Source organism: Ochotona princeps, chromosome 2, assembly GCF_030435755.1.
Source record: "Ochotona princeps isolate mOchPri1 chromosome 2, mOchPri1.hap1, whole genome shotgun sequence".
Classification (NCBI taxonomy): Eukaryota; Metazoa; Chordata; class Mammalia; order Lagomorpha; family Ochotonidae; genus Ochotona; species Ochotona princeps.
This window is the reverse complement of record NC_080833.1, coordinates 113,827,795-113,854,572: the sequence shown is the minus strand read 5'-3', so window position 1 is coordinate 113,854,572 and position 26,778 is coordinate 113,827,795. Positions and strand designations below refer to the sequence as shown.

The window sequence follows — 26,778 nt, the reverse complement described above, 5'->3', positions numbered from 1 at the left end:
TGGGGTCAGGGGGTTCCAAAGCGTTATTATAACTGAGCAACAGGCAGAGGGCAGGCACCCCCTGGTCTGCCGGGAGTCCTCCTCAGACGATCTCTGCTGCTTGGGGGACTGCTCCTGTGTCGCTTAACCTCTCTGGATCTCAGGTTCCGGGGTCTCTTCTAGAACTACAACCCTGTGGTCTGTCACCTAAGGATCTCCCAGAGCATGGGTGACCCTGCCAGCCCCCAGCCGACTGTTGACCAGCTGCCCCCTCAGATATCCTCCTCTGACCCCAGCTGGACTTTGGCAGCAGTTATTCATCCTTTTCTTTCTCTCTAAGGGGTGGCATTAAGACAGGGCAAGGATACTTAATTCTAACTCCCAGCATCCACCGAGGCTCCGGGTAGACTTGCCCTCCTTCACGGAATCCCCCATCACAGAGCCGGCACATGCAGCCAGGTGAGAGTGGTAACAAATATTTACTCTCCAGAATGGCTCCTGCCTCTCCCTGCGGGGCTCCCCCTCACCCACCCCACTTCTTCCCACAGTCCCCTCAGCCCAGCCCAGGATGGTCTGTCTGTCTCTCTTATCCAAGGACATTCACCCCAGTGTCTCTTAGCCCTCAGCTCATATACTCTGTCCGGTGCTGTGGCGAATGTGACACCCCGGCTCTCCAATGCCCCTTGCTGTGTGCAGAATTTAGTAGTAGGTCTCTCTCTCCAGCCAACCTGTGGAAGAAAAGGCACCAGCTTAGGGCAGGGGATGGCAGAGGGCAGGTGGCATAGGAAGAAGGGCAGGAGGGAAAACACAGACCAAGAGGGAGGCCTGGGGTATGGAACATGCAGTGGCACTAGCATGCAGGAGTGGAAAGAACAGGGTGGTACGTAGGGAGGTGAGGCTTGGGATGCAAGCAGGCTCCGTGAAGGTCAGCAAGATGGGAGAGCCTTTTAGGGGACTGGTGACCACTCCACAAGAACCAGCCCCTGGAGACTCACAGCCAGGCCGCTGACGGATCAAGAGTTTCCTGATTTCGTCGTAGATGAAGATAAGGATGCTGTAGGGAACTGCGCAGAGCCACCAGGTTATCCTGTAGAGAACCAGAGTTGGTGGGGGGAGGGGGACAGAGAGAGGGAGGAACTCTGAGAGATGCGTGGGAATTGAGCAGGACAATCCTTGGGTCCACTCTGTGCCCGACAGAGAGCTGGTGAAGGCGACTCCATCCTCTAACAGTGAGGCGGTCAGAGCCTGAGGGGTGAGGGATTGGGGGAGCAGGAGATAGGGGAGGCGCTGGACAGAAGCACACAGTGCTACTGATGACATCATAGGGGACAGGCAGTGTTCGTGGAGCTTTTTCTGCCGACTTCTGTGGAGTTGCTGAGAGAGACCTCTTTTCTTTTCCACACACTGCAGGCCTGCACCCGTGAAGGATGAGTCTCTCTGAGATACTCCCCAAACAATCCACTCTTCCATGTTGCAAAAAAATATGGGGCCACTTTTTTCTTCCTGAGCCTCTTTTCTCATTAGAGGGCAGGGATGAACCCCAAGGAGCGGCCCAGTAAGAACCACGGTTGTTCCCCTCAGTGAAGAGTTGGCCTCAACCAAGAGCCCTGTCCCAAATTTTCTACTAAGCACATCAATATGAGTGTAAAAAAATGAAACGAATTTCAACAATTTTATGTAATCCAATCTCTTCAACAGATGATAGTTTCAACATGTAATCAATACAGACATTACTGATAATTCAGTTTACAGTTTTCTTTCCATCGTAAGTCTTAGAAATCCTGAGTATTTTAAGCTGACAGCACTGACTCAACTCAAATATTGAGTTCTCAATGGTTTAAAGCAAAATAGGCCAACCAAAGTGGAGAGTTGTGTTTAATGGAAAAATAGTTTATACTGCTTTAGTTTTTAACTTTACATTTTGTAAGCATTTATTTATTTTTATTGGAAAGTCAGATATACAAAGAGGATGAGAGACAGACAGAAAGATCTTCCATCTGATGGTTCACTCCCCAAGTGGCCGCAATGGCTGGAGCTGAGCCAATCCAAAGCCAGGAGCCAGGAGCTTCTTTCGAGCTTCGCACGCTGGGTCACAAGGCTGTGAGCTGTCCTCCATTGTTTTCCCAGGCCACAAGCAGGAGCTGAATGGGAAGTGGAGCTGCCGGGATTAGAACCGGCGCCCATATGGGATCCTGGGCACGTTCAAGGTGAGGACTTTAGCCATCAGGCTACCACGCTGGGCCCTAACTTTACATTCAAATTAAATGACAAATTCAGTTGGTCAGTCTCTGTATTTCAAGAGGTCAGCAGTCACATACAGGCAGTGGCTACCATATTGGACAGTACAGGACCTAAGCCACACTTCCTTCTGCATGTTTGCTTACAGCAAATGCAAACATTTTGCATAGTCACTCATTCATTGAACAGTAGCGGTATGGCTGCCCCGGCTCTGTGATAGGTTTGAGGGGAATTAAAAATGTAACCATTTTTGTCTTGGACATCACTGGGTTCAAGGGATTGGAGAAAAGAAGTTGACTGCAAAATGAGGAGTCACAACATTAGGTGAAGGATGTTATGATGCGGGCATTGAGGGTTTGGAAGAGCAGATAACGCTCAATTGCCTTCGTTGTTACTTCTATGTTGATAGCAGCAAGAACAAAGCTGCTATTAACAAAGCATCCACCATAGCTCCAGCACCCTCTGTGCTTTGTCCCTGCTTCTGCCTGTAGGATTCTCCCCAGCTCTCTGCAACTTTGCAGGTGAGGCTCATGCACAGACAGAGTGGTTCTTTGCTCGTTCAAGGTCATGGGCTTGTTCAAGACATGGTGGAGCTGGGATCCAAAGCTGGGCTTGTTAGTGTCGGAGACCAGTGACGAGGTCTATTAAACCTTCACTGCTTTGTTGGAAGCCTTGGGGAAAACACTTCAGGGGATGGAAAAGTGAAAGAAATATGCAAATGCGTGGGAACCGAGCTGGAAGAATCCACACTAAATCAGTCACAGAGACTACCTATGCGAGGTGGAGTAGTGGAGATGAAATTGAAATAAGACTTTTGTTTTTCTTCTCTATAAATTTGTAAATGGAATTCTCCCCCCCCACAAAAGCTTAACTAATGTTTAAACAAAACAAAGACCTGGGAGTTGGACGAGACAAGGTACCAGACAGTAAGAATTTCAGTATGCCCACTCACACATAAATACGTTAAAACATCTTTGCATAAGTCCAAAAGGATTAGCTAAGCTTAAATTAGTCTATTTTTATGGCTACTTCGGATCCAAAGAGTATGCATTGTAGAGCTACCCCACACATCTCACAAAAGGCTTCACTCTCTGAAACACTGGTAAGGCTGCTGCATTTGCATGTGTAGTGGGTTGTGATCACTTGGCAGGGTTTCTAATGCCTCCCTAGGGAAGACTCACTTATCAGAGCAGCCACACTCTCTCCTTGAGTCATTGAGTGTAGTCCCATTTACCCAGGAAGCCCCGCCTTGCCTCCCTGCTCCCCCTGTGCCCGAAGAACCCCTGCCTGCATCACCTCCCCTTCCCTTACTCACTTGAGTGGGTACATTCGCAGGGCAAGATCCATGCCTGGAGTGTAGGACAGGAGGGCAGCCAGAAACGTCTCCTCCAGGAGCCCAAATATCAGGACCTTATTTCTGGGATGAAGCATTTATGAATGTGTTGAGGGCAGGAAGAAAAAGCAGAAGGGATGGCTTGTGTCTGTATGGGGGCTTGTTGGGTGGGCATGGATGCTCACTTCATGCCCTGCTGGAAGACTGAGTTGCGGCGGGTCTTGCAGATGATGAGGTCAGCCCACTGCACGACCACGATGCTGGCGAAGAAGGCCGTGTGGCAGGTGAACTCCACCACCTTCCGCTGCTCGTAGGTCTGTGGGAGAGTGTGAAGGCACTTACACACAGGCACGAGGCAGGTCATCTGCACGCTCCCACAGCACTCCACACAGATGCCTGCCTTTGCCTGCTCACGTTTTGTGTGTGTCTCCCTTTCCTGACTGACAGCCATCCGGGACAAGGACCTTGTTTTTCTTGGTGCTCTCCTCCCCATGTTAGATCAGTGAGTGGCATGGAACATGGCCCAGTCAATATCAAGTTGGTAAAGAGGAGAAGGTGAACTTGAAGAGCAAGGCAGAGTCAAATATGTAAGGTAAGAAAGAAAGGTGGGGCCAGAGGGTGATGGGAATTTAGAGATGGAAGGAATGCCTGAAAGAGTGGTAGGTAGGAGATATCTGCCCATGCGTTCATTCATACACATTTTCCACATAAGGAACTTAGGGTCTGGGTGGAATATAAATACAGTAACAACATCAGAATAATTGGTTATAAAATGGAGATCCTATAAAGTCCAGAGACACTGAAGAGCTGTATTTGAATTAGACTCTGAGGGAAAAGTCTGTATTTAAAAAAAAATGAACTAGCATGTTTATAAATAACTCAAAGAGCAAATAGAAACTTTGAAAATATGCAGGACTTCATAGTAATGAGACGCACATCCAACCTCCAGGGATGTGATCATCAAAGTTGCGCTTAGAACTGTAGAACCTTACAAGGTTAGAAAAGGAAAGCCAAAACCAATGAGCCAAGCATCCAACAGAGAACGAGGGCAGCCAGCCTCTTTGTGGACATCAGTTCAGGCCCGTCATCTTTTACGGCAATCAGTTGCGCTTATTGGCGCACCATTCGCTAGCATTTCTCGGTCAGTGCTTCTGTCTCCCTTTCATCCACGCCGCTATTTGTGATTTCTCTTTAATTTTAAGTGCAAGCAACCCCTCTTTTTTTAGCCACCCTCTTCACTTTCACATCACACTCATTCTAGGATCTCAATTCCTACATTTCTGGAACTCCATTGGACTTGAATTCAATTGACCCAATATATTATATATTTGATTATCATCTCTTCTCCTCCCTTTGCCCACATTCACAAAAATAATGTAGTCATTATTGCTTGCTACTGTACTCCCAGGGCCTAGAACTGTACCTAGTATGTAGGAGATTCTCAACAAATATTTGTTGAATGAATGAATAAGGGATCATTGATGGAGCTGAAAATTACAATGGTAGAAGAGAAGGGGATTCAACTTTATCAGTTTATTCTTCAAAGCAACTTCTCATCCATTTTGTTTCTATAGTGTGCAAGAATTCTTGTTACCTCAAATTACTTTTAAATTATCTTTAGTTTATTATAAATACATACATGTCACAATGCATCTTGGCATCAGGGAAGAGATATCAGGCCGTAAAACCAACAAGGGCTAGGGGCTGGCATTGTGGTACAACAGGTTAAACTTCTGCCTTAGACAATGGCATCCCCTGTTGGAGTGTTGGTTTAAGTCCCAGCTACTCTACTTAGCAACTAGAGAGGCAACAAAACATAGCCCAAGTAGTCAGGCCTCTGCCACCCATGTGGGAGACCCAGTTAGAGTTCCTGGCTGCTGGCTTCAGCCTGGGCCAGACCTCACTGTTGTGACCATTTGGGGAGTGAAAGATCTCCCTCCCTCTGTGTTGTCTCTCTCTTGCCTTGCCTATTACATTAAAAAATAATGGGCACATCTTAAAGCTAGAAGGGCTACAGTTGAGGACTGAGAAAATATTGGCAAGGTGAACAGCAAGAAGGACTTTGGGCATCTCAGAGCTGGAATAGCACTGGTGGCTGGGAATGCTGGCATCTGATGGTCTCATAAACTCAGTTGGCAAAAGCCAAGTGTGTATGTGGGCATGCTCCCAAAACCTCACATTTGAACCTACATCTTAGAACCCTGCAATTAGCTTGGCTGGGAGGCCTCATGGTGGTGTGGGGAGGAGCTGAGCAGGACGTACAAGTGCAGACTTTTGGTCCAACTGCCTTACGGATTCACTGTGGCACTCCCAGCAAGTCATTTGGTCTCCTAGATGCAGTTTCTTTGTTTGTAGAAGGATGATAATGGACCATGTGTCCTCTATGGCTCTAGTATTATTTGGTGTCACATCTCCCCCATTGTCTTAGAAATGGGGACCTGAGTGTTCACTAAGGTTCTTGAACACATATTGTCGGGGAGAAGGTTCAGTTTGAGCCTTGTACATGTGAAATGGCAACGAAGACTGCTAGAGAAGCATCCTCTAGATTTACAAGGTTTAGAGTGATGATGAAGGACTAACACAAGTTTTTAAATGCTAGACCATATCATTTGAATTCTCATGGAAGGGGCAGGGTGTAGCAAGAGAGGATCTGGAATTCATTTCTGGGACAAACATGGTGAAAACTTGGAAAATATGAGGGCTGGTGCTGTGATGTAACGAACTGGTTAAGCTGCTACCTGCAATGTTGGCATCCCACTGGGGCACTGTATGAGTCCTAGCTACCCTGTTCCTATCCAGCTCCCTGCTAAAGAACCTGGGAGAAAAGAGGAGGATGATCCAAGTCCTTGCACCCCTGCATCCACACGAGAGACATGGAAGAAGCTGCTGGTTCCTGGATTCTGACTCATTTGGGGAGAGAACCAGCAGATGCAAGATTTATTTCTCCTTCCCTCCTCTGTAACTCTGCCTTTCAAATACAATGTTTTTTTTTTTTTTTTTGACCCTGGAAAAGCAGAGATAAGCCTAGAAAAGTGGATGTGACGAAGAGCATCTCTACATTTTTAGTGTCTGTGCTGCTGAAGCGAGCACAGAACACCTGCATGTGTCCAAGGGAAATGGAGGCTCCAAGAAGATACAACGACGAGGAGAAATGCCATCCCTGGAAGCAGAAGACTGTTTGCTGGAGTAGTTGGACATTGAGGGCCCATGTTAGAATGCTCGCAGATCTCTGGAGATGAGGTACTCCGTGATGCCTCCATCCTCAACTCTTCAAAAATTTGTCAACGCCTCTCTTAGTCAGCACTATCCATCCCCCTGCCTTTTCTCCTCACCCACTGTTGTCCATAGCTGTCTTCCATGTCGTTTAAGAATCGATCTTCCCACTCTAAGCGGATGCCCAGTAGATCGAAAGGTTTAAATCCATTCTCAGCCAGGATCACAAAGTAGGTGAAAAATCCTGCCAGAGCCTGCATCATTCCTGTGAGTGAGAGTTGCAGGATATGGAAACCTAGTTCAGACAAGGGCCCCAAAGGCAGATCAGGGAGCAATGGGGGCTGGGAATGACTTCTAGTTCTGTGTGTGTGTGTGTGTGTGTGTGTGTGTGAGAGAGAGAGAGAGAGAGAGAGAGAGAGAGAGAGAGAGAGAGAGAGAGAGAGAAGTTGGTGAGTGGCTGAAGACTTTTGCCATCAACAGTCTATCCTCTTCTCTCTTCGAGACTCATTCATTTCCAAGCCCTGACAAGTTCTTTTAAATTCCGAGTCACCTTGAAATTATGTTGTCTTAAACCTGAAAAGGACTTGAGATTCTATGCCCTTTTCATATGGAGTGACAGTTGGACTCTTCCTTTTCCATTCCCTCTAACATCTGGATGCCTAGCTAGTCCTGTCCTGTTCTGTCTGCCCCTTACCTCACCATTAGCCATCACCTCTGTCCCCCATGCCTGGACCAGAGCAATCACTGATATTAGGTTTGCTTGTTAACTGCAAAGTTATGTACCAGGCAGGAACTTTGTGGACATAGATATCCATAATGGTTATAAACAATTATTTATATTTTAAACTGAAACACAAAAAAGATTGTCTTTGCCCAAGGTCCTATGGGTAGTAAGTTAGTCAAATTAGGGTTCAAACACGAGTCCGACTCCTAAATCTGTACTTTTTTGCTGGTGTTTCCTCCCCTAAATATTAGGATGCTGTCCCTTGTCCTCCTCCTACCAGCCCAACCCGCATTCTCTTCCTTAGAATGTGTCTTTGCACTTGACCAACTCAAATGCAAAGACTTCTGCTGGCTCTCAAAGTTTTTCCAGTGTGGCCTCCGTGTAAATGATACCTACGTTTATGGCCTTTTTGTCCACTACTCTTTAATCAACACTAAGGAAATCACAAGACTGGTTGCTTCACTCTTCTCTGACCACTGGGATTTCTCCTCTCCACTGGTCCCTCACACCTGACCATTCTCTTAGTCTAGCCCTGTCCTCAACACGGAAGTCCTGTGCCCACCATAAAGCGTCTCTTGCTACAGCTTCCTGATTGCCTTGTGCTCCAGGCATGATCAGTCTAAACTCATTATTGAGGACTTGGAAAGAGGCTGTTGTCTTATATATGTTGCTTGTTTTTATAATGGGCTTTTTAAAAAGCAGAACAGAGATCATCAGGTTCTTTGTGTTTCTAGTACCTAACACAGTTTGCAGAGAAAGTGTCTCTCTGATTTCCTAGCTGAGGTGGCTCAAAGGACCAGGCAGGGCCCTCCCTACAACACCCCTCCTGCCGCCCCCTCACTCCTCTGGCCGCACCAATCTGTCCATAGGCCATGCCGATGAGGCGCTCGTTCACCAGGTTTTCAGTCTTTGGGTTCCGAGGAAGCCTCTTCATGATGTCACTTTCAGCTGATTCATAAGCCAAGGAGATAGCAGGGACCTGCAGGAGGGAGAGGGGCATGACAGGGCCATAAAACCCAGCAGGAAGCTCAGAAATGGCCTGTGTTGCCCCCTCCCACGACACAGATTCTTCCTGGTTCCCCATCCATCTCAGGTGTTCTGCAAGCCGGGACCCAGGCTGGTCCTCACCATGTCTGTGCCCAGGTCGATGCAGAGGATGGTCACGGTGCCCAGGGGCAGGGGGATGCCGAGGATGATGAACAGCAGGAAGGGGGTGATCTCGGGGATGTTGCTGGTCAGGGTGTAGGCGATGGATTTCTTCAGGTTGTCAAAGATGAGGCGGCCTAGCAGTGGGGAGTGGGGGATCAGGGAGCACGGCAAGAACAGAGCTTCCAGAGCTCAACTCCTGGACAGAGGGACCACTATGGAGAAGTGCCACAGTCCACTGAATCATCTGGAAGTCCCAGTTTTCTTTTTAGATTGTGTGATTCTTAATCAGAGTGATAATTTCATAGCAGGCCATCTGTGTGCTCTTTGTTCTTGGATTCAACAAAGCTGATGTTATCTGGTCTCTGAAAATTCCACAGAACTGGGCCTAGTTACTCCTGAGATATACCAGCATAAAAAAGCCTTAGGGGCCCGGCGGCGTGGCCTAGCAGCTAAAGTCATCGCCTTAAATGCCCCGGGATCCCATATGGGCGCCGGTTCTAATCCTGGCAGCTCCAGTTCCCATCCAGCTCCCTACTTGTGGCATGGGAAAGCAGTCGAAGATGGCCCAAAGCTTTGGGACCCTGAACCCACTTGGGAGACCTGGAGAAAATTCCTGGCTCCTGGCTCTGGATTGGCGCAGCACCGGCCGTTGTGCTCACTTGGGGAGTGAATCATCGGACGGGGAAGATCTTCCTCTCTGTCTCTCCTCCTCTCTGTATATCTGACTTTGCAATAAAAATAAATAAATCTTAAAAAAAAAAAAAAAAACCCTTAGGCTGACATGGAAAGAGCCTGGGCTTGCAACAGGTTTGGGTTCAAATCCTGTCTTCTACCATAACAACCTTGAGCTTGCCTTACTCCTTTGACTTTCACTCCTGCCTTGCAAAATCGCTGAGCCCTCCCCTGATTACACTTTAAGAGACTGTACTCCCTCCCTGCACTCTGGGCCTGCATTGTTGCTACAGAACTTCTCTTCGCTTATGCTTCTCTACACTGTGCAATTTATGCATTCTACTGTCTCTCCCTCCCACTTGATAAGTTAGAAGAGAGCAGGGATTTGTATCTTTTTTTTAATTATTATTTTCTGTCTGGTGTTGTATCCCTAACATCCAGAATAGTGCCCAGGACATAGTCTGAAAAGAAAAGAATTTGTTGCATTGAATGGATGCACTATACTGAATGAATTGTGAGGAGGACCATACCGAGTTCCAATAAACTAGTAACCATCATTATTATGTGGGCTGTAACATGTTTTAGTAGGATAACTCCAGGTGAAATGCCGGGAAGTTGGGATGCAGAATTCTATTCACTAATGGGCATGCTCCTCAGGATTCTTTTGGAAAGAGGCTGCCTAAGGGGGCATATGCCCTTAGCTCAGAGATTAGGTACCAGCTGAACTGGAGGTGTCATCATCATCAGGCAGCAGGTGCCTTGGAGGACTTCCTGAAGATTGTGGAGCGTAGAGTCATCCCAGGGGTAAGGCTACCTGGCTGCATTTTGGAACTTGCCATGAAACCCACTTGAATCCCGGAGGGAGGACTAAGATGCTATACTACATCAGAGTTTGTCTCCCTAGCAAATCTGGACACCCCCTCTCTCCTAACAAAGGATACACGTGGTGATGTTCTTAGTACCAGCTGAATCTAATTTGCACATTTTGTGTTGTGATGATTTTTGTCTGGAAGTTGGATATATAAGCAAAGGTATACTATGACACATGTGAGGTGATAGGAAAACGTGCACCAACTTGTGCCTGTGGCGGGTGGTCACTTCCCAACCTTGGGCCCCTTCCTTCCTCACCCTCTTCCACGCCCGTGACGATGGAGGCAAAGTTGTCGTCCAGCAGGATCATGTCGGCTGCCTGCTTTGAGACGTCTGAGCCAGTGATGCCCATGGCAATGCCGATATCCGCCTTCTTCAGCGCCGGGGAGTCGTTCACCCCATCACCCGTCACTGCCACGATGGCTCCCTGGGGAAGTCCAGACCATGGGAGTGAAAAATCCAGGACCAATTCCAAAAACAAGCTGGATCTCAGCATCGCTTATTTCTTGGTACAACCCTGCTTGATAGTCGAAAGACTTTGGGCCTTTCCCTAAAGCCTCAGGGAACCCCCACCCTGAAGGCTACCAGGGGTTCAAGATGGGATACCCTCTAGGGACTCTTCTAGCCTAGCCCATGTGTTCCCCTCTGGATTTGGAGCTGGGGCCTGGCCCCACTGCCCTGACCCCTTTGCCACCCTTACCAGCCTCTGACATCCTTCTACAATGATGAGCTTCTGCTGCGGGGAGGTCCGCGCAAACACGATCTCCGTGTGGTTTTGGAGGATGTGGTCAAGCTGCTGTGAGTTCATGTCCTTTAGTTCTGAGCCATGCACCACGATGGCTTTGACATCACTGCAGGGAGAGAATTTCAGGAGTCTGGAGTCCTCTAACCAGCTTCTGTTGCAAATCCCTGTTTCTTCTTTCAATCCAGCGTTCTCAGCTGCCCTCAGCCGTACATGTATTCACATGAATACATTCCATTTCCTCTCTCCTTTTTGCCAACCCCCTCCCTGACAGATTGAGCTGGTTATCTTCTTGGCATCCTTCATTTTGCAGTGTATAAACCCTACATTTTCTACCTACTAAATGGAGATTCAAGAAGTTCAGTGAAGTGGGGTTTAGGTGGGGCAGGCTGAGGATAGATGGGAAAGTGACAGAGTTGAGTTTTTGGGGGGTCTCACCTGGGATCCACTTGTTTGACAGGAATATTAAGCTGAGCAGCAACATCCTCTGCTGTTTCGTGGCCTTCAGAAATGATGCCCACACCCTTGGCAATGGCCTTGGCTGTAATAGGATGATCACCTGTCACCATGATCACCTAGGTTGGCAAGGGGCAAGAAGGGAAGTAGTCGGGCCCCTGACACCTGTGTGGGTGCCTCTCCATTCTAACTCATTAGGTACCTGGCACCAGGTTTATCCCATCCCCACACAGAGAGCAGGTGTCAACTTCTGCTCTTTCAAAATACATTTTTAAACTTTCTCTTTGATATTGTTTACATAGTTGAGAGGGATGCACACCCATGTGAATTTCTGATTAGGGTAGGGAGGGTCACATATGTAGGAAGGTAGGTGGGGTAAATGTGTGTGTGTGTGTGTGTGTGTGTGTGTGTGTGTTTCCCGTGTCCACAGACGAGGAAAGGGAGAGAGGACTGCTCCTTGCTGTCAAACTACATCAACACCGGGAGTTGGGAGATGGTCCTTTGAAACTCTGATGTGGGGAAGAGTGTTCCAAGAGCTGTTTTTATGTTTGATGTTCACTTGCTTGTCTCTTCCCCGCTGAACTAGGGAGCTCTGCAAGGATGTGCTCATTGTCAAGTTTCCTGTCCTCACATCAAATCATCAGCAAATACTTATCAAATGGAGGAATGACCATTTCCAGGAGCCACTGCCCCAGGTTCCTAAGTGCTCTCCAGGCACATCACTGCTCCAGCTCTGTTGGAAGGCAGAAGGAAACTGTAAGCAAATTATCCAGTTGCTTCCAGAGCAGAGGTCCTGGAGAGGAGCACCTGTGTGCTTAGCTGAAGGAAAGGAGATCAGCCTTGAAAAAGTTTCTGCCAGAGTATGAACTATGGGGCTTCCTGAACCCTCCTCAGATGACACTGGCTCCCCTGACTTAGTAAGAGGAGACAGGAAAGTGCTAGCAAGACCTTGGTTAACAGAGACTGTAAAATTGCACAGAGCTGTTACAACCACTGCTTTTGAGCTCTCTGGCTGTGATATGAGGCACTGGATCCTTTTAAGCCCAGCCTGGGAGTGCCTGGTAAATGGTGAGGATTCAGCAGAGAACTGCCCAGAAGACTGCCATCCACAGACAGTTCTGCCTGGGCTCTTAGCGATACTGCACAGGTTTCTAGGACCCTGTCAGCTTCTCAGTGGCCCATGGATGGTGACATAGGACCTGTTAGGGCATGGTGTCATCTGCATTCATTCCAAGCACGCTACCCACTCTGACCATTCAAAATGGACTCTTCTAGGTAACTTCCAGCAGTATCACCTCTATGCCAAACTAGACCAACAAAAATACAAAGCCGGTCACCCCAGGAGTGAGTTCCCAGGGCCCAGTTTCACCAAGCATTGAGATGCATCCATACAATAGAACTGCAGTTATACAGACAATGTGCCTTCCAAGATTAAAGGGCAGCCAGCAGTTTCTAGAATTCATCAAGCATCAGAAGAATTTCTCTTTCAGCTTCTTGGTGCTGACTCTACCTCTGACGCTCCCACACTGGCTTGCAAAGCTGCCCTCTTGTTCCTTTCTACCCTCTTGTCCCAGATTAGACTCATCTGAAAGAAACTTTCCAGTGCCGATGAGGAAACTACAGGCTCTCCTGACAGCACTCGAAGCTGGACTGCAATTCTTGGAGCCAGATGCAGAGCAGGAGCCAACTACCTCGCTGCCACTGAGCTCCTCAGGGTCAAAGAGAACAGGATCGTTTGGACATTTTTTTTTTTTAATCACATTCACTCCAAGTACAGAGCACATGGATACCTGGGGTCTCCTGGTCCCTTGATGAAGTCCTTAGCTGCCATGAAGTGATTCTGCAACCTGTTTTACTCAGCAACCTTGTAATGCCCTGTGCCAGCACCACTTCAGAGCTAGCCCTGGAAGGGCCCACCCTACAGGACAAGCTCCCATGAGTCTGTTCCAGTGTGTGCTCTTGGAAGGATGGCACCATGTGTGTCTCCCACTACCTAGTGCTTCACCACGTGCATCAAGTGCCTGCAAGCTTGTGCCAGGAGCAGGGGCTGGCCGGAAGACACGAAGGCCTCCTGGTGGCAACTCCTGGTGTGGGGCTCTCTGAAAGCCCCTGGGGACCATCACAAGCTCTCTTGGCCTCAGGCTGTGGTGCTCTCCAGCCTGGTAGGTGTCCTGATTAAAACCATCCATCGCCCCTCTCTCACTCCCGTTGGGGCCTCCCCCATTTGTCCACATAGTTACTCTTTTTTCACTGAAGGTATTCATCAGCTCCCAGATGCGATGTATGGAACGCCTTCTTCAGTGTTTATTCTCATCTACCTGCCTACCTCAGAGCTCAGAACATTTCATGTGAACACCTTCTCTCCCAGTACAGCATGGATGTTTATGAGCTACGGGGGAACAGGGCCATAGGCTGATGAGGAGTGACAGTGCTGTGTGGGTGAAGGGCTGGACCCCTGCAAGCATCTCAGAACAGTGTGATCATGGAGCTAACTTCATGCCCTGGTTCCCACTTGAGGGGATGCATCCCTGGGCCTAGACTTGCCAGGTGGATCCCCCCAAAAAACTGCCAATGACACAGGTCTGCTCTAAAGCTAGCTCCCACACAGTGCCTCCAGTCCCCGAGAAGCAGCTCCTCTAGCCTGACATGTACTCCCTAACCTCAAGTCTAGGGGTGGAAGGTGCAAGTGACCCAGAATACAAGGCATGCAAGCAGTGCAAGTGTCAATATCTAATCAGTAGAGTTGAGAATCTGACTTGAGCAACTTGGGGCATAAAACATCTCAGGATTGGAATAATTTTCTTTCTGCCATTCCTTGACGTTCAAGGCTCACCTGCGCCATAGAGGACCACTCTCCCACCTCTGAGTTTGTTCTGTAGCCGAGTTTCACTCTCAGACTAATTCATTTCAGTCTCTGGCTTTCATTCCTGGCAGAGAAACCTGCTATGGCAGCAGTTCACTTTGAGTCAAACCCTGTGAGAGCCCCCCAGTTCTCACCATGGCCTGCTCCCCAGCCCCATTCACCTCACCCTCTGACAGTCCCTCCCAGCAGCACGCTGACACAACACCTGCTAGCATTAGGTATGTCTAACGTCATCTGCAGGTCAGTGGCAACAGCATCACCTGGGAGCTTGCAAAAGCCCAGGCACTGCAGGTGCCTTAGAAACCCTGACTAGGGATCTACACTTCTACATTAGTTTGACTATAGTATTTACATGTGATTTACATATGCATTAGTTTGAAAGGTACTGCACTGAACACTGTTCTCAAACTTTTGTTCATTAAAGTCTTCAGAAAGTTTTATTTGCAAAAGAGAGAGAGAGAGAGAGAGAGAGAGAGAGAGAGAGAGAGAGAGAATCTTCCAGCCATCGACTCACTTCCCAAATGCCGCCAGACAGACCTGGGTCAGGCCAAAGCCAGGAACCAGGAACCAGAAACACCATCTGAATCTCACATAAATGGTAGGAACCTCACATACTTCTACCCTCCAGATGTGCTGGCAGCAAGTTGCCCCAGAAGCAGAAACAAGACTCACACTAGGCCCACGGATATGGATGTGGGCAGCCCATGCCGTCCTTACAAGGATGCATTGCAATGCCCATACCTCCAGCAGGCCCGAGACACATTTAATAGGTTTCAGGTGTGGTCCAGATGGCAACTTCTCACTTTCTCTGGTGGTTGTAATGTTCAATACAGGCTAGAATTCTAACCATTGAACAAAGTTAATACTAGATGTCTCTTCAGACTAGTAGTTACTAGCTCAGGGAGGTAGAAATCAATTCAGTGAAATTGAAATTATAAGCACCTACTCTCCAACTTGTGACAGGTGGTGGCTTCTGGAATGGGCAGGGGTTTACCTTAATCCCTGCACTGCGACACTTGCTCACAGCATCTGGCACGGCAGCTCGGGGAGGGTCGATCATGGATATGAGGCCCACAAAGCACAGGTTATCCATGGGAAAATTGATCTCATCCGTATTGAAAGGGAATCCCTTCGAGTATGTGCTGGGCAGATTCAAGAAGCAGAACCCTGGAGATACAGAGGACCAGCAGTCATGCTGCTGTGTGTCTGGCCTGTTCTCTTTAACACCCTAGACTTACCACCCCACCAACCAGGATCCCTTTGCTCATTCTCCCCAAGCTCCCTGCCCTCAGTGCTCCTCACCTAGCACACGCTCCCCCAGGCTCCCCAGTTCTAAGTAGGCATTCTGGAAGGCCTCCCTCATGTCACTGTCCATTGGGTACTCTTGTCCGTTCAGAAGGAAAGTAGAGCAAAACTCCAAGATCCTCTCAGGAGCACCTTTCATCATCAGCACGTGGGTCTGGGAGCTGTCCTCCCGGAGGTGGATGGACACCTAGGTGGAAGAGAGAAAGCCGGGATGGATTAGGAACAGAGCGCAAGCACACAGGGGAGGGCTGCGAAGGCAAAGGCAGGCAACCCTCTTCATACAGCCATTTCCTTTGTCTTGTCTTGCCCCAAGGAAACCTGACTGCAGGTTGAGCCTAGCCTGGCGTTATTTGCAGCAGAACAAGTCTCTGCTATTGCCACAGTCAGACTGGGAGCTCGGAGGGTAGAGCCAGGTGGTCCTACTTTCCTCCTGCTGCCTTGCCGGCTGGAGGGCTGTGTGGGAACAGAAAGGGCAGGCTGGACAAAACAGACAGTCGAGCAGACAGGCCCGTGTCCCCAGCCAGCCCAAATACTTTAGCAGCTTTATGACCTAAGGCCAATCCTGTTAACCTTGCAAAAACTTCGATGCTTTAATAAAGTGTCAAAGTTCTGCCTTATCTGCTTCATTAGCTTTTTATGTGATAGCTATAAAAAAGACCTTGAAAGTTGTTGAAACAGAATGCAAAAATAAGTTAGTCAGTTCCAGGGACCTTAGAGAGACAGAAGGCTCCAGGGAGGGACTGGCTGGTGTGATTGGGAGTGTGGAGGATACCAGCGTAGGTGTAGGCTGGGGAGGGGTATGCCTCAAGTGAGACCACAGCAACAGAGATAGAAATAAGACTGACCGAGGTTTGGCATATTCCTTTATCTCACTGTTCTCTGTGGGATTCCTCTCGGGATTGGTAGGAAATGCAGGCCAGGAACCAAATTCCGCGGAGAGGACCTGTGAGCGTGCTGAGGAGGCTGGACGGCTCTGTCCGAGTGGCCGAGTGAGAATCCGGTGCATTGGGTGTGGATGTAAGCGTTCCACCAGAAACTGTTCAGTTACATCCAAAATCGGCCCAAGTAGCTAAGAGGCTAACCTGAGTTTCTCTACGAGGAAAGCTGTAAAAAGGTTGGAAGGCTATACTTCCTGAATGAGTGGAAGGCCTGGAAGGGGTGGCAAGACCCGCTGTAGCTGGGGACTGGGTTCCAGGAAAATCACATCTTGGTGGGAAATTACGTCAATTACACATCTGGAAATACCAGAATGAAGACTTTTCTTTGTTTCATTTTGATTTCAGAGAGGCAATGAGTTTGAGTGTGGCAGATGAGCAGCAGCTAAACAGTACCTTGCCAAACCTGGACTTGCTATCCTAGAGCAAGCCAGGGAGGCAGGCAGCTGATTGACTGCCTGTTGCCTGGAGCAAATGCCTGCAGGGGTGGGGACCGGGAGGGTCGCAGTGGTCTGACTGCTCATGCTTGGTGTGCCGCAGAGGACAACACTGCCATTTGTGAACTTGATTTTCGATAGCTCAGAACAAGCACGGACATAGTCATTTGGGGGAATGCCGCTATTTGTTGGCCATCTCAGCAAATGCTGTGAATACATCTTGCTTTTCTTTCGAACCATGTGGAGGCAGAGGTGTCTAACTCTTTCCAAAGGTTTACTCAAGCCCTGCCAAGCCACAAAATTCCTGTCTGGTTAGGGAGGCCACTAAATGTCAGAAAAAATGGAAATAAATTTACAGTTTGGGCCTTAGAGGCTTATTTTATTACACGGGCTAAAAACCAGTCGAGACAGAAAAAGTAGGAGCCTGTTTAACTCTTACTCAGTGTTTAATATGAAAATACAGATTGCTGGCTTTTCAAGACGTGCATATAGGTTGTGATTTTTCTTAAGGGTTCTTCAGAGAGAAGAGCAAGACTGGCCTGTGAGCCTCGTGTTGCCTTGGCTGCCTGCACTGTGGTGCATGGTGCCGGAATTTCCACTCCTTGAGTAAATCACCTTCACTTAGCAGAGCTCAGAGCGTCCCCCACGTCGGGCTCCAGCCACAGCAACGCTGCCGCTCTTGTTTTCTAGTGTCCACTCAACGTCTGCCAGGACCCTGGCTTGGGCAAGGAGTGCTGTCTGTCCTGCCCTTCCATGGGTGTCCCTCACCCAGCATTTCCCTTGTCTCATCTACTCCTCTGGAGGTAGTGGGCCAAAATGCTCCTGGTAAAAGAAACACTTGGCCAACACGGAGGAGAGCCTGATGGCCGTCTCCCAACAGCCACTGGGAGTACAGGCATGGAGTGAGAGAAAACTTTTTGTGGCAAATGAAACAAGATGTTTTGCATCTTGCTTACTTCATGGAGGCAAATCCCATAGTAGACACAGTGGTACCTCCTAACAGCTCACATCACTCTTCCCAGATGGGCACTGGCCAGCCTCGGACAGCCCTGGGTGAGCTGTTCTCTCCACAAGTGCGCAGGCTCCATGCTCCGCTTAGGACTCCGCTTCACCTGCTGCCTCACGTTCTTGCTCTTAATCCTGGTTCTACTGTGCTGTTTTACTGCTCAAAGGTGAAGTTGGAGCCACGGGCAAAGCTCAGCGATGCCCTCCCACCCTCCGTCTTCCCATCTTTGTGGGTTCTGTACCTGGTACTTATTGGTAGAATTAAAGGGTATCTCTGCCACCTTGGGACTTTTCTCTCTCATCTCCTTCACAGAGCTGTGCGTTTGCTCGATGAACTTGAGGAGGGCCGACTCTGAAGCATCACCTGTTGTAGATTGCTGCCAAGGTGGAGGGTTTGTACTAAGTTCCCAGGGCACACCACCTGGGCCTGGAGCTGTGTCGGTAAGGATGAGGCAGGATGGGCAAAGGAGGCCCCTGGGGGAAATCACTGAGGACCAGGAAAGATAATCTTGTGGGAAGAGAAAGGGTAACGCCCTGGACCCTGAGACACCCTTGCCTCTCCCCTGAGGGCTGACACCTTAGCTATAGGTATGTCCTCTTGATTGGCTTTAAAATCAGCTCTGTTGCACAGGCCTGCGATTCGGGCCAGGATAAACCAACTATCAGAGTCCTTGGCAAATGTTTTCCCTAGGGAGAAAGAAGGGAAGAACTATGAACAGTGAGCAATGAGAGTTCAAAGCCGGGGGTTCTCCACATCCCGTTTTGGACTCAAATATTGTGTGGAGGTGACATTTCCTTTCCTCTATACCTCCCCTCTGTCCACTCCATTTTCCTCTTCTCTTCTCTTTGTGGGGATTCACCATTCTCTCAGCTCAGTCATCCTTCCATTCTTGGCCCAATACCAACACCAATACCAATATCAATACCACTAGTCACCAATCTGGTCTTCGCTGGTGTCTGCTGCATACACGGTCCTATCGAACCACAAGTGAGCGACGGTCATGCGGTTCTGGGTGAGGGTGCCTGTCTTGTCGGAGCAGATGGTAGAGGTGGAGCCCAGTGTCTCCACGGCCTCCAGGTTCTTCACCAGGCAATTCTTGCGTGCCATGCGCTTGGCGGTCAGGGTCAGGCACACCTAAAGCCATGAAGAAGGTAGAGAAATAAAGGACGCACGCGCTACGCAGACCACCATACCTCTTGGAAATGTGATTTTTTTTTTGCCATTTACTATTATTATTACATTGGTGATTGTTTCCCTTTTGTTGACACCTATGCTTTAGAAATCCCACCTGTGGCTATCGAAATAAGAAATGTGATTTCCATTTGTGCTTTACAGCAGGAGTTTCAGAAAAGGAATGTATCCCCTTCCCAGAATGTCAGGGATCTACTGGATCCTCCTGGAATACTCCTGTCCCCTGGGATTCTTTTCTGCTCAGCAGCCTCTTCCCAATGAAGTTCAGACTAGGTCTAAAGTCCAGTCTTTCTGGGAACCATATATACTGCTCATTTTTTAAAAAGATTTATTCATTGTATTACAAAGTCAGATATACACAGAGGAGGAGAGACAGAGAGCAAGATCTTCCGTCCGATGATTCACTCCCCAAGTGAGCCGCAACGGGCCGGTGCGCGCCGATCCGAAGCCGGGAACCAGGAACCTCTTCCAGGTCTCCCACGCGGGTGCAGTGTCCCAATGCATTGGGCCGTCCTCAACTGCTTTCCCAGGCCACAAGCAGGGAGCTGGATGGGAAGTGGAGCTGCCAGGATTAGAACCGGCGCCCATATGGGATCCCGGGGCTTTTAAGGCAAGGATTTTAGCAGCTAGGCCACGCCGCCGGGCCCATACTGCTCATTTTTGAATATGATATCCAATGCTATCCAATGCTAGGAGTACAGGAAGGGTTCTACCAAGTGTTTTAAAAAATCGAGAGAATGATGACATGGATAAGGAATGTCGAGGCATTGAAAAGGACCCAAGAAATCAGAAAAATCAAACTGTTTTTGTTGATCATAAATTTAATGTAAGGGGCAAAGTTGCTTTAAAAACTAGTAAGTACAGGGCCCGGTGTGGTGGCTTAGTGACTAAAATCCTCGCCTTGTACACTCCCAAAATCCCATATGGGTGCTGGTTCTAATCCCGGCTGTCCCACTTCCCATTCAGCTCCCTGCTTGGGGCCTGGGAAAACAGCTGAGGACAGCCCAGAGCCTTGGGACCACACCCGCGTGGGAGACTGGAAGAGGCTCCAGGTTCCTGGCTTTGGATTGGCGCAATTCCAGCTGTTGTGGTCACTTGGGGAGTGAATCATCGGATGAAAGATCTTCCTCTCTGTCTTTCCTCCTCTCTATATCTGGCTTTGCAATAAAAAAATAATAAAATAAATATTAAAAAAACTAGTAAGTACAGAATTCTAATTATGGAGTTATAGTTATTTATAAAATGTCATGAATCCCAATGTTTTTAGTCTCAAACCACCTTGAGTAATATTCTCATTTCTATTCTTTTTTTTGTATAAAAGGTTTTATTTTATTTATTTGAAAGAGTTACAGAGAGAGAGAGACCTTCTATTCACTGGTTTACTCCCCAAACAGTTGCAATGGCCCAGGCTGTGCCAATCTGCAGCCAGAAGCCTGGAGCTTCTTTTGGATCTCCCACATGGATGCAGGAGCCCCAAGCACTTGGGCCATCTTCTGTTGCCTTACCAGGCACATTAACAGGGAGCTGGATCAGAAGTGGAGCAGCCAAAAACTTCAGTTGGTGCTCATATTGGATGCTGGTGCTGGAGGCAGTGGCTTAACAGCTATGCCACAATATCAGTCCCTTCTGTCCATTCTAAGAATATTAGCAAACTAGAGCATGCCTAGAAGTCATTAGCAAGACAAGGAAACTGAAGGCTATGCCATAGATGTGCTCAGGGAAATGGGATCACTTCAACCCTCCCCCTTTAGGGCAGAACTTGAGGACACACACAAACCACTGCAAAATGGAAAGGTCTGGTCTGTTGAGGAGAGGCAACTGATTAATTTTGTGTGTCTTTGTCAGGGAAAGCTAGGACCAGAGAATCACAATTCTGTTCAACACAATGAGATTAAATGGGAGTGGAACTGGTCTTGTGGCATCCCATAGCTTAGTCCCGGTTCAGATACCAGCTGTTCTGCTTCCAACCCAGCTTGCTGCGAATACACATGGGAAAAAGCAAAAGAAGGCCTCAGTACTTGGGCACCTACAACCCGTGTGGGAGTCTCGGATGAAGTTCCAAACTCCTAACTTCAGACTGACCTAGACTTGAGTATTACTGCATTTGGGGAAGGAACTAGCAGACGGAAAATCTTTCTCTTTCTGTCTGCCCTTTGAATAAATAAATCTTAAAGAGAAAAAATTTAACTAGGCAACCAAGTGATGAAATGAGCCAATACTAAAAGGGGTGTGCTTCCCATGACAAGAAATAATAGTCATTTTCCATTGATTTTACAGAAGATATTTATCGATAGCATTGTGTAATTCTACATTAATCTTTATTAACTGATGAATAAATTGAGGCATGGAGATGGTAACTGATTTGACCAAGATCATCAGGGCCTGAACACTCAGGACCTGAACTCAGTCCTGATGACTTATTTTTTCTTTTTATCAAAATTTATGTTATTTGTTTGAAAGGCAGAGTCACAGGAGACATACAGAGAATTCTTCCATTTGCTTGTTCACCCTCCAAATGACTACAAAGTATCCGAGGCTGGGCCAGACTGAAGCCAGAAGCCCGGAGTTTCTTCAGCATCTCCTACATGGGTGGCGAGGGTCCAGGCAATTGGACCATCTATCACTGCTTTCCCAGGTGTGTTAACAAGGAGCTGGATCTGAAGTGGAGCAGCCAGGACTCGAACTGCTGCCCATAGGGGATGTTGGTGTCACAGGTGGTGGCTTAACCCTCCACAGCTCTGACCCAATGTTTTCTCCACTGGAAGTAGAGATCTGTCTTACTGATGATAAAGAAAAGGCACCAGAAACTGTGGGTGGAGGGGAGCCAAGTTATTTCTGACTCCTATCTACACGTCAGAAATACTCTGTCCTTTGAGACAATCCACAACAGAAGAAAATGAGTGACTTCATTTCCTTAGGGTGACTAGGTTACCTTGAGGCCACCCTCCACCCTTTCTACTCACAGTGACAGTGGCCAGTAGTCCCTCAGGCACATTGGCCACAATGATGCCAATAAGGAAAATGACAGCCTCCAACCAGCTGTAGCCCAAGATGAGCGAGAGTCCGAAAAAAGTGACGCCAAGGAAGACGGCCATCACCGTGATCAGACGGATGAAGTGTTCGATCTCAGCTGCGATGGGGGTCTGGCCAACTGCCAGCCCTGATGTCAGGGAGGCAATTCTGCCCATCACGGTGGAGTCTCCTGTAGCAATCACAATGCCCCGGGCTGTCCCTGGGGAACAAGGGCAAGAAGGCGGATGTGATACAGTACGAAATGCATATACTGGTCTCTGGATTCAGTTCCTGACACAGCTCCTAAGACCTTTGTGAGTTCCCGAGTGAATGGAATGTCTGACACAGGGCTCCTAAATCCTTGGAATTTCCTGTGTGATAGCAAGATCTTAGGTCTAACAGGTGACTCTGGGTGGATGCCTGGATTGCTGCGTGATTTGGGCTGGTTGCCAGGGTAACCATCCACATGATTAGGGGGTTGGAGGTAGGTTGGGTAGATTGCCAAAGAGCCAGTCATGTAAACCATGCTTGCATAATGAACCTTCCATAAAGATCCAAAAGGATTGTGTTGGCCCAAAAGCCTCGGCATTGTTGACCACGTAGGTCAGAAGCTCTGTGCCCTCTGTGCCTACTTTGCCCTCTGCCTCTCTCTTTCTGGCTCTTCATCTGTGCCCTTTGAAATAAACAGATCCCGAGTTCTTTGAACTGTCTTAGCAAAGTAATCAAACAAAAGAGGGGGTGTCATGAGAACCGTGGTCTACAGCTGTTTTGTCAGCAGCATAGGTGACAACCTATTGCTTGCAATTGGTGCCTGGGTGGAGGTGATCTTCTTGGCCTGCATCCCCAGCTTGTGGCTCCTGACACCATCTCCAGGTAGAAGGTGTGCGAGTCGAATTCTGGGACAATCAATTGCTGTCCTGGAGAAGTGGTTGTTGGTAGGGAAAAATCCCTACACATTTTGGACACAGAAGTATTCTGCGTTTAATGAAAACCAAATTTTCTGATTTGTTGTTGCACATGGTCACTCAGAACATGCCAAGCCTGAATTAAAAAGACTCTCGGGCTTGGTTTCCATAAAGAGAATGCTCACAATGATCATCGACTGGCTGCAAATGCAAGGCCCTGTGAGAGGCCATGATGTCTCAGTCTCTTCATATTTAATTTATACACATAAAAGTCTGAGATTTTTATCTCTCCTCTCTGTAGATCCGCCTTTCCAATAAAAAAAGAATAAATCTTTTTTTTTTTTTTTAAGATCTCTGGGTCCAAAAAGCTCTGAAGAAGTCTCACAGTTCTCCCCAGAGAGTCCCAATTTTATTGTCTAATTATCTTCATTGTCAAGGTCATTGTTGCACTCCATCTAAATATCTGCCAGTACCTGTGTATTTCTTGTTTTGCCCTCAACAGGCGAATCATTTCTAGATTCCCAGGAATAGTTGTAGAGTCTTGTGTCCAACAACCTCTTAACCTGGAACCCAGTGGTTTTCAACTGCAGTTTCCTTCTCCTTGGGGAGTTTGGCAATGCCCAGCAGGTTGGGAGGGGGGCTGTACTGGCATCTAGTGCTAAATGTCCTGAGGCCCTCCACTCCCCTAACGCCAGCAAAGAATGATCCTTCCCCTAATGTCCCAAGAAATCCTGACCCATCCTAGCCCCTCCCTGCTATGCCAGCTGGAGCTGGTCTGACCTCTGCTGGGTAGCAGGGGCCATGACAGTTTGGCTTCCCTGCTTCCAAATTCTTCGTCATCAACTCTACTCTGAGTCAGGAGGAACACATTGCGTTTGATTTTACACATATGTGACGCAGGTCACTTACCCACATGGCTTGAAATGAGGGGCGTGGCAGGGTTCTTAATACCATTCTTCCTGCTTTATCAGAACGACTGACAGGCCTACCATCAAAGTCACAGTCAGTAGTACTCAGAAAAGAAACATAGCATAGCAGCAGCACTGCTTTCAGAAGCTGAAAGACTCCATGCAGGAAGTTCGACTTCCCCAATTACTAACTCTTTTCCCTGGGCATGTTACATAACTTCTCTGAGACTTGGGTTTCCTCACGTTTAACACAGGGTGAAAATTCCTACAAATTGTGAGAATTAAATGCTTTTAAGAGAGGCCACAACAGGATTGGGCACATAGTAGTTTCTTGATTCTTGATCTTCCCCTCTATCCATTCAGATGGTTTTAGGGTGTTGGGATGGACTGACAGAAAATAATGCATGTGAAATAGTGGTGGTGTCTCTCATTTAGCAGCTTGTACAATTCTGGTAGCATAGAGCAGTTGGCAGTCCCGATTTCTAGGACCATCGTCAGCTCTGTGGTCTGATAGTAGGGCTCTTCTCATACAGCTCATGGGTTAGGCCAGTGCTCATCCTGGGGAGGAATTCTGGATTAGTTAACGTTATGAAGCACTCTACAGGTGAGCATAAAACTGGTTGACTGAAGTATTCATTGAGTGTTGTGGAAAGAAGGTGCTGAAATACAAGAGAATTATTGAAATGGTTTCTTATTTTAGAGATGGACGGTGGAGGGTGGAGGATGGGGTCCCCTATATTTATTTTGTGTTATAGTGTAGTCCAATTGTTTGTTCGTTATGGTTTCCCTGTGCTTGGGGAGATAAGATTTAAGAACTCATCCCAATGGGTCTAGCGATTAGGTCAGTTGACATCAACCTTGGGAAAGGTGGAGATAGCCAAATATGCCATCCCTCAAGCAGGCTGGCTCCCTCATTTACTTCTGTATATCACCAGAGAATGAGGTCAGGCACACTGCAAGGTGCACAAGACATCACTGCTGCATCAAAGTAATGGGACTGATGTCCAAGAAGGAAGAGGAGATAGAGAGGCCCTTCTCTCTATTCTGTGTTAGGACAAGGAACAAGGCAGTTGTCCGCAAGGCAGGAACTGACCTCACATCTAGAACTCAATCACCAACATCCTAACCTTGGACTTCCCATCCTCCAGAATGGTGACAAATCAATTCCTCTCAAAAAATAAAAATGAAGTAAGTCCAAAGTGATGAGGGTTGAGGGGCAAAGATGAACATTAAAATTCAACTGCTACTTGCAAACTGATCTCCAGTAAAGGCTAATGGTCAATTTGGTTATAGATAAGCGCTACAGGGATTCCTCTGTGTAGAGTCAAGAGCTTCCTCCAGCTCCACTCTCTTGGCCACATCTCAGGTTTACCAGTCTCTTCTTGCATGGCTTTCCACCCAAACAGAACGTGGTTTTTTTCCAAGGAGACAGCACACCAGCTTTTTCCCATTCCTCTTCTCTGACGTTTATGCTTGGCTAATGAGAAACCTATCTTGGAAAGACAAATCTGTGCAAATGTCTTTTCAACATCTTCGGACTCTAGTGGTTTTGGGGAAAGCTTGCTAACTTGTAGTTTTCTGTCTTTTCATTTTTTCAGCAATTTAATTTCACTACATTGTATTTTCTGGTGGAGCCTTGCACAGTCTCTATTTCATCTTTATATTACTCATTCTGGAAGGGACTTCTAAGTTAACTTGTTTGGTTTCTGGTGAGAACACTGGCCATTACTGAGTGCAGAGCACAGTCTGTGGACAGGGAATGAACAGGATTTGCAGACAGGCTCCACTGGAGTATTTGATCCTCTTCTTTACTGTTGGGCTGTGTTGTTGGATCTGGTGCTTCATTTCTTTGGATCTTAGTCTTTGATGTGTTAAATGGGAATAATACCTGCTGTATCACCTTGAGGCAATCAGAAACGGTATCAAGGTATCCAGAGCGCTTGACTCATGCTTTCAGGGCAAAGAAAGGTTAATACAAATGATGTTGAGTCCCTTTGTTGCCACTTTGGCCAGTAGCAGCTCCCAGATTGCAGATGTCCTAGATTTTAGGAACAAAGCCAAAATCTGAGTGGCAGGGTCTGGATAGCATCCCTGGCAACTCCCATTTCCAATGCCAACCAATATCTAGCCTCCTTGTAGGGAGGTAAATGATGAACAGACATTAGATCTTCACTTAGGAAAAGAATGACCTCAAAAAAAAAAAAGATTTTGTTCCCTTCAGTGCCATTTTCAGCACACAGAACAGTCTATTTTCTGGCTAGAGGGCTACCTAATAATTATGGGGCACTTAGAGTGCATTAGGGCTTGTGCTAAACGTTTTATACAGCTTAACTCATTTAATCTACTCAGAAATCTATGGGGCAGTAACTTTGAGTACTATCATTGTGTGCCTTTGACTTTTCACTGAGGATCACATAGCTTGTGAGTGATGGAGAACTGGACTCTTCCTGGCTCTGACCTACCCCGTATCCTTAGACGCTGGAGAGCTCTTCAAGTCTTTCTGTTGTGGTTTGTGCTTTGGAGTCTGTGCTACCTGGGATGCGATATTCACCTTCTACACAGTTGGTGGAGAAGAAGCAGATGTTGCGGGTCTCCAGAGGGTTCTCATGGGTGAAGTCAGGGGAGCGGGACTGGGGCTCAGATTCCCCGGTCAAGGACGAGTTGTCCACCTGGGATAGGAGGGAGGATGGGTCATCAGGACGAAGGTCCTGAGCACAGGACAAAAGGCAAATTCATTTGTAAAGACAACCTGTCTTTATCTGTCACTAACAACATTGGCAGTGATACCGAAGTGAATTTGCCCACCAGCATCTCATGGTCTCTAACTTGAATTCACACTT

General features: G+C 47.7%; 1 protein-coding gene across 1 annotated transcript in view; it reads right to left on the bottom strand.

Moving 5' to 3' along the window:
- Positions 1-439: 439 nt before the first annotated feature.
- The window catches only part of LOC101529874 (sodium/potassium-transporting ATPase subunit alpha-4), a 32,366-nt gene continuing 6,027 nt past the window's right edge, over positions 440-26,778 (bottom strand). Inside the window, exons 6-22 of the mRNA XM_004589074.2 lie at positions 26,490-26,607; positions 22,077-22,345; positions 18,858-19,056; positions 18,499-18,608; positions 18,164-18,298; positions 15,542-15,731; positions 15,234-15,406; positions 11,359-11,495; positions 10,879-11,029; positions 10,437-10,605; positions 8,616-8,770; positions 8,343-8,466; positions 6,883-7,028; positions 3,736-3,866; positions 3,533-3,634; positions 975-1,066; positions 440-707 (exon numbers count right to left, since the gene is read on the bottom strand). Of these exons, the coding sequence (XP_004589131.2) occupies positions 679-707; positions 975-1,066; positions 3,533-3,634; positions 3,736-3,866; positions 6,883-7,028; positions 8,343-8,466; positions 8,616-8,770; positions 10,437-10,605; positions 10,879-11,029; positions 11,359-11,495; positions 15,234-15,406; positions 15,542-15,731; positions 18,164-18,298; positions 18,499-18,608; positions 18,858-19,056; positions 22,077-22,345; positions 26,490-26,607 (2,430 nt within the window). The 3' untranslated portion in view covers positions 440-678. The remainder of the gene's footprint in view (positions 708-974; positions 1,067-3,532; positions 3,635-3,735; positions 3,867-6,882; positions 7,029-8,342; positions 8,467-8,615; positions 8,771-10,436; positions 10,606-10,878; positions 11,030-11,358; positions 11,496-15,233; positions 15,407-15,541; positions 15,732-18,163; positions 18,299-18,498; positions 18,609-18,857; positions 19,057-22,076; positions 22,346-26,489; positions 26,608-26,778) is intronic.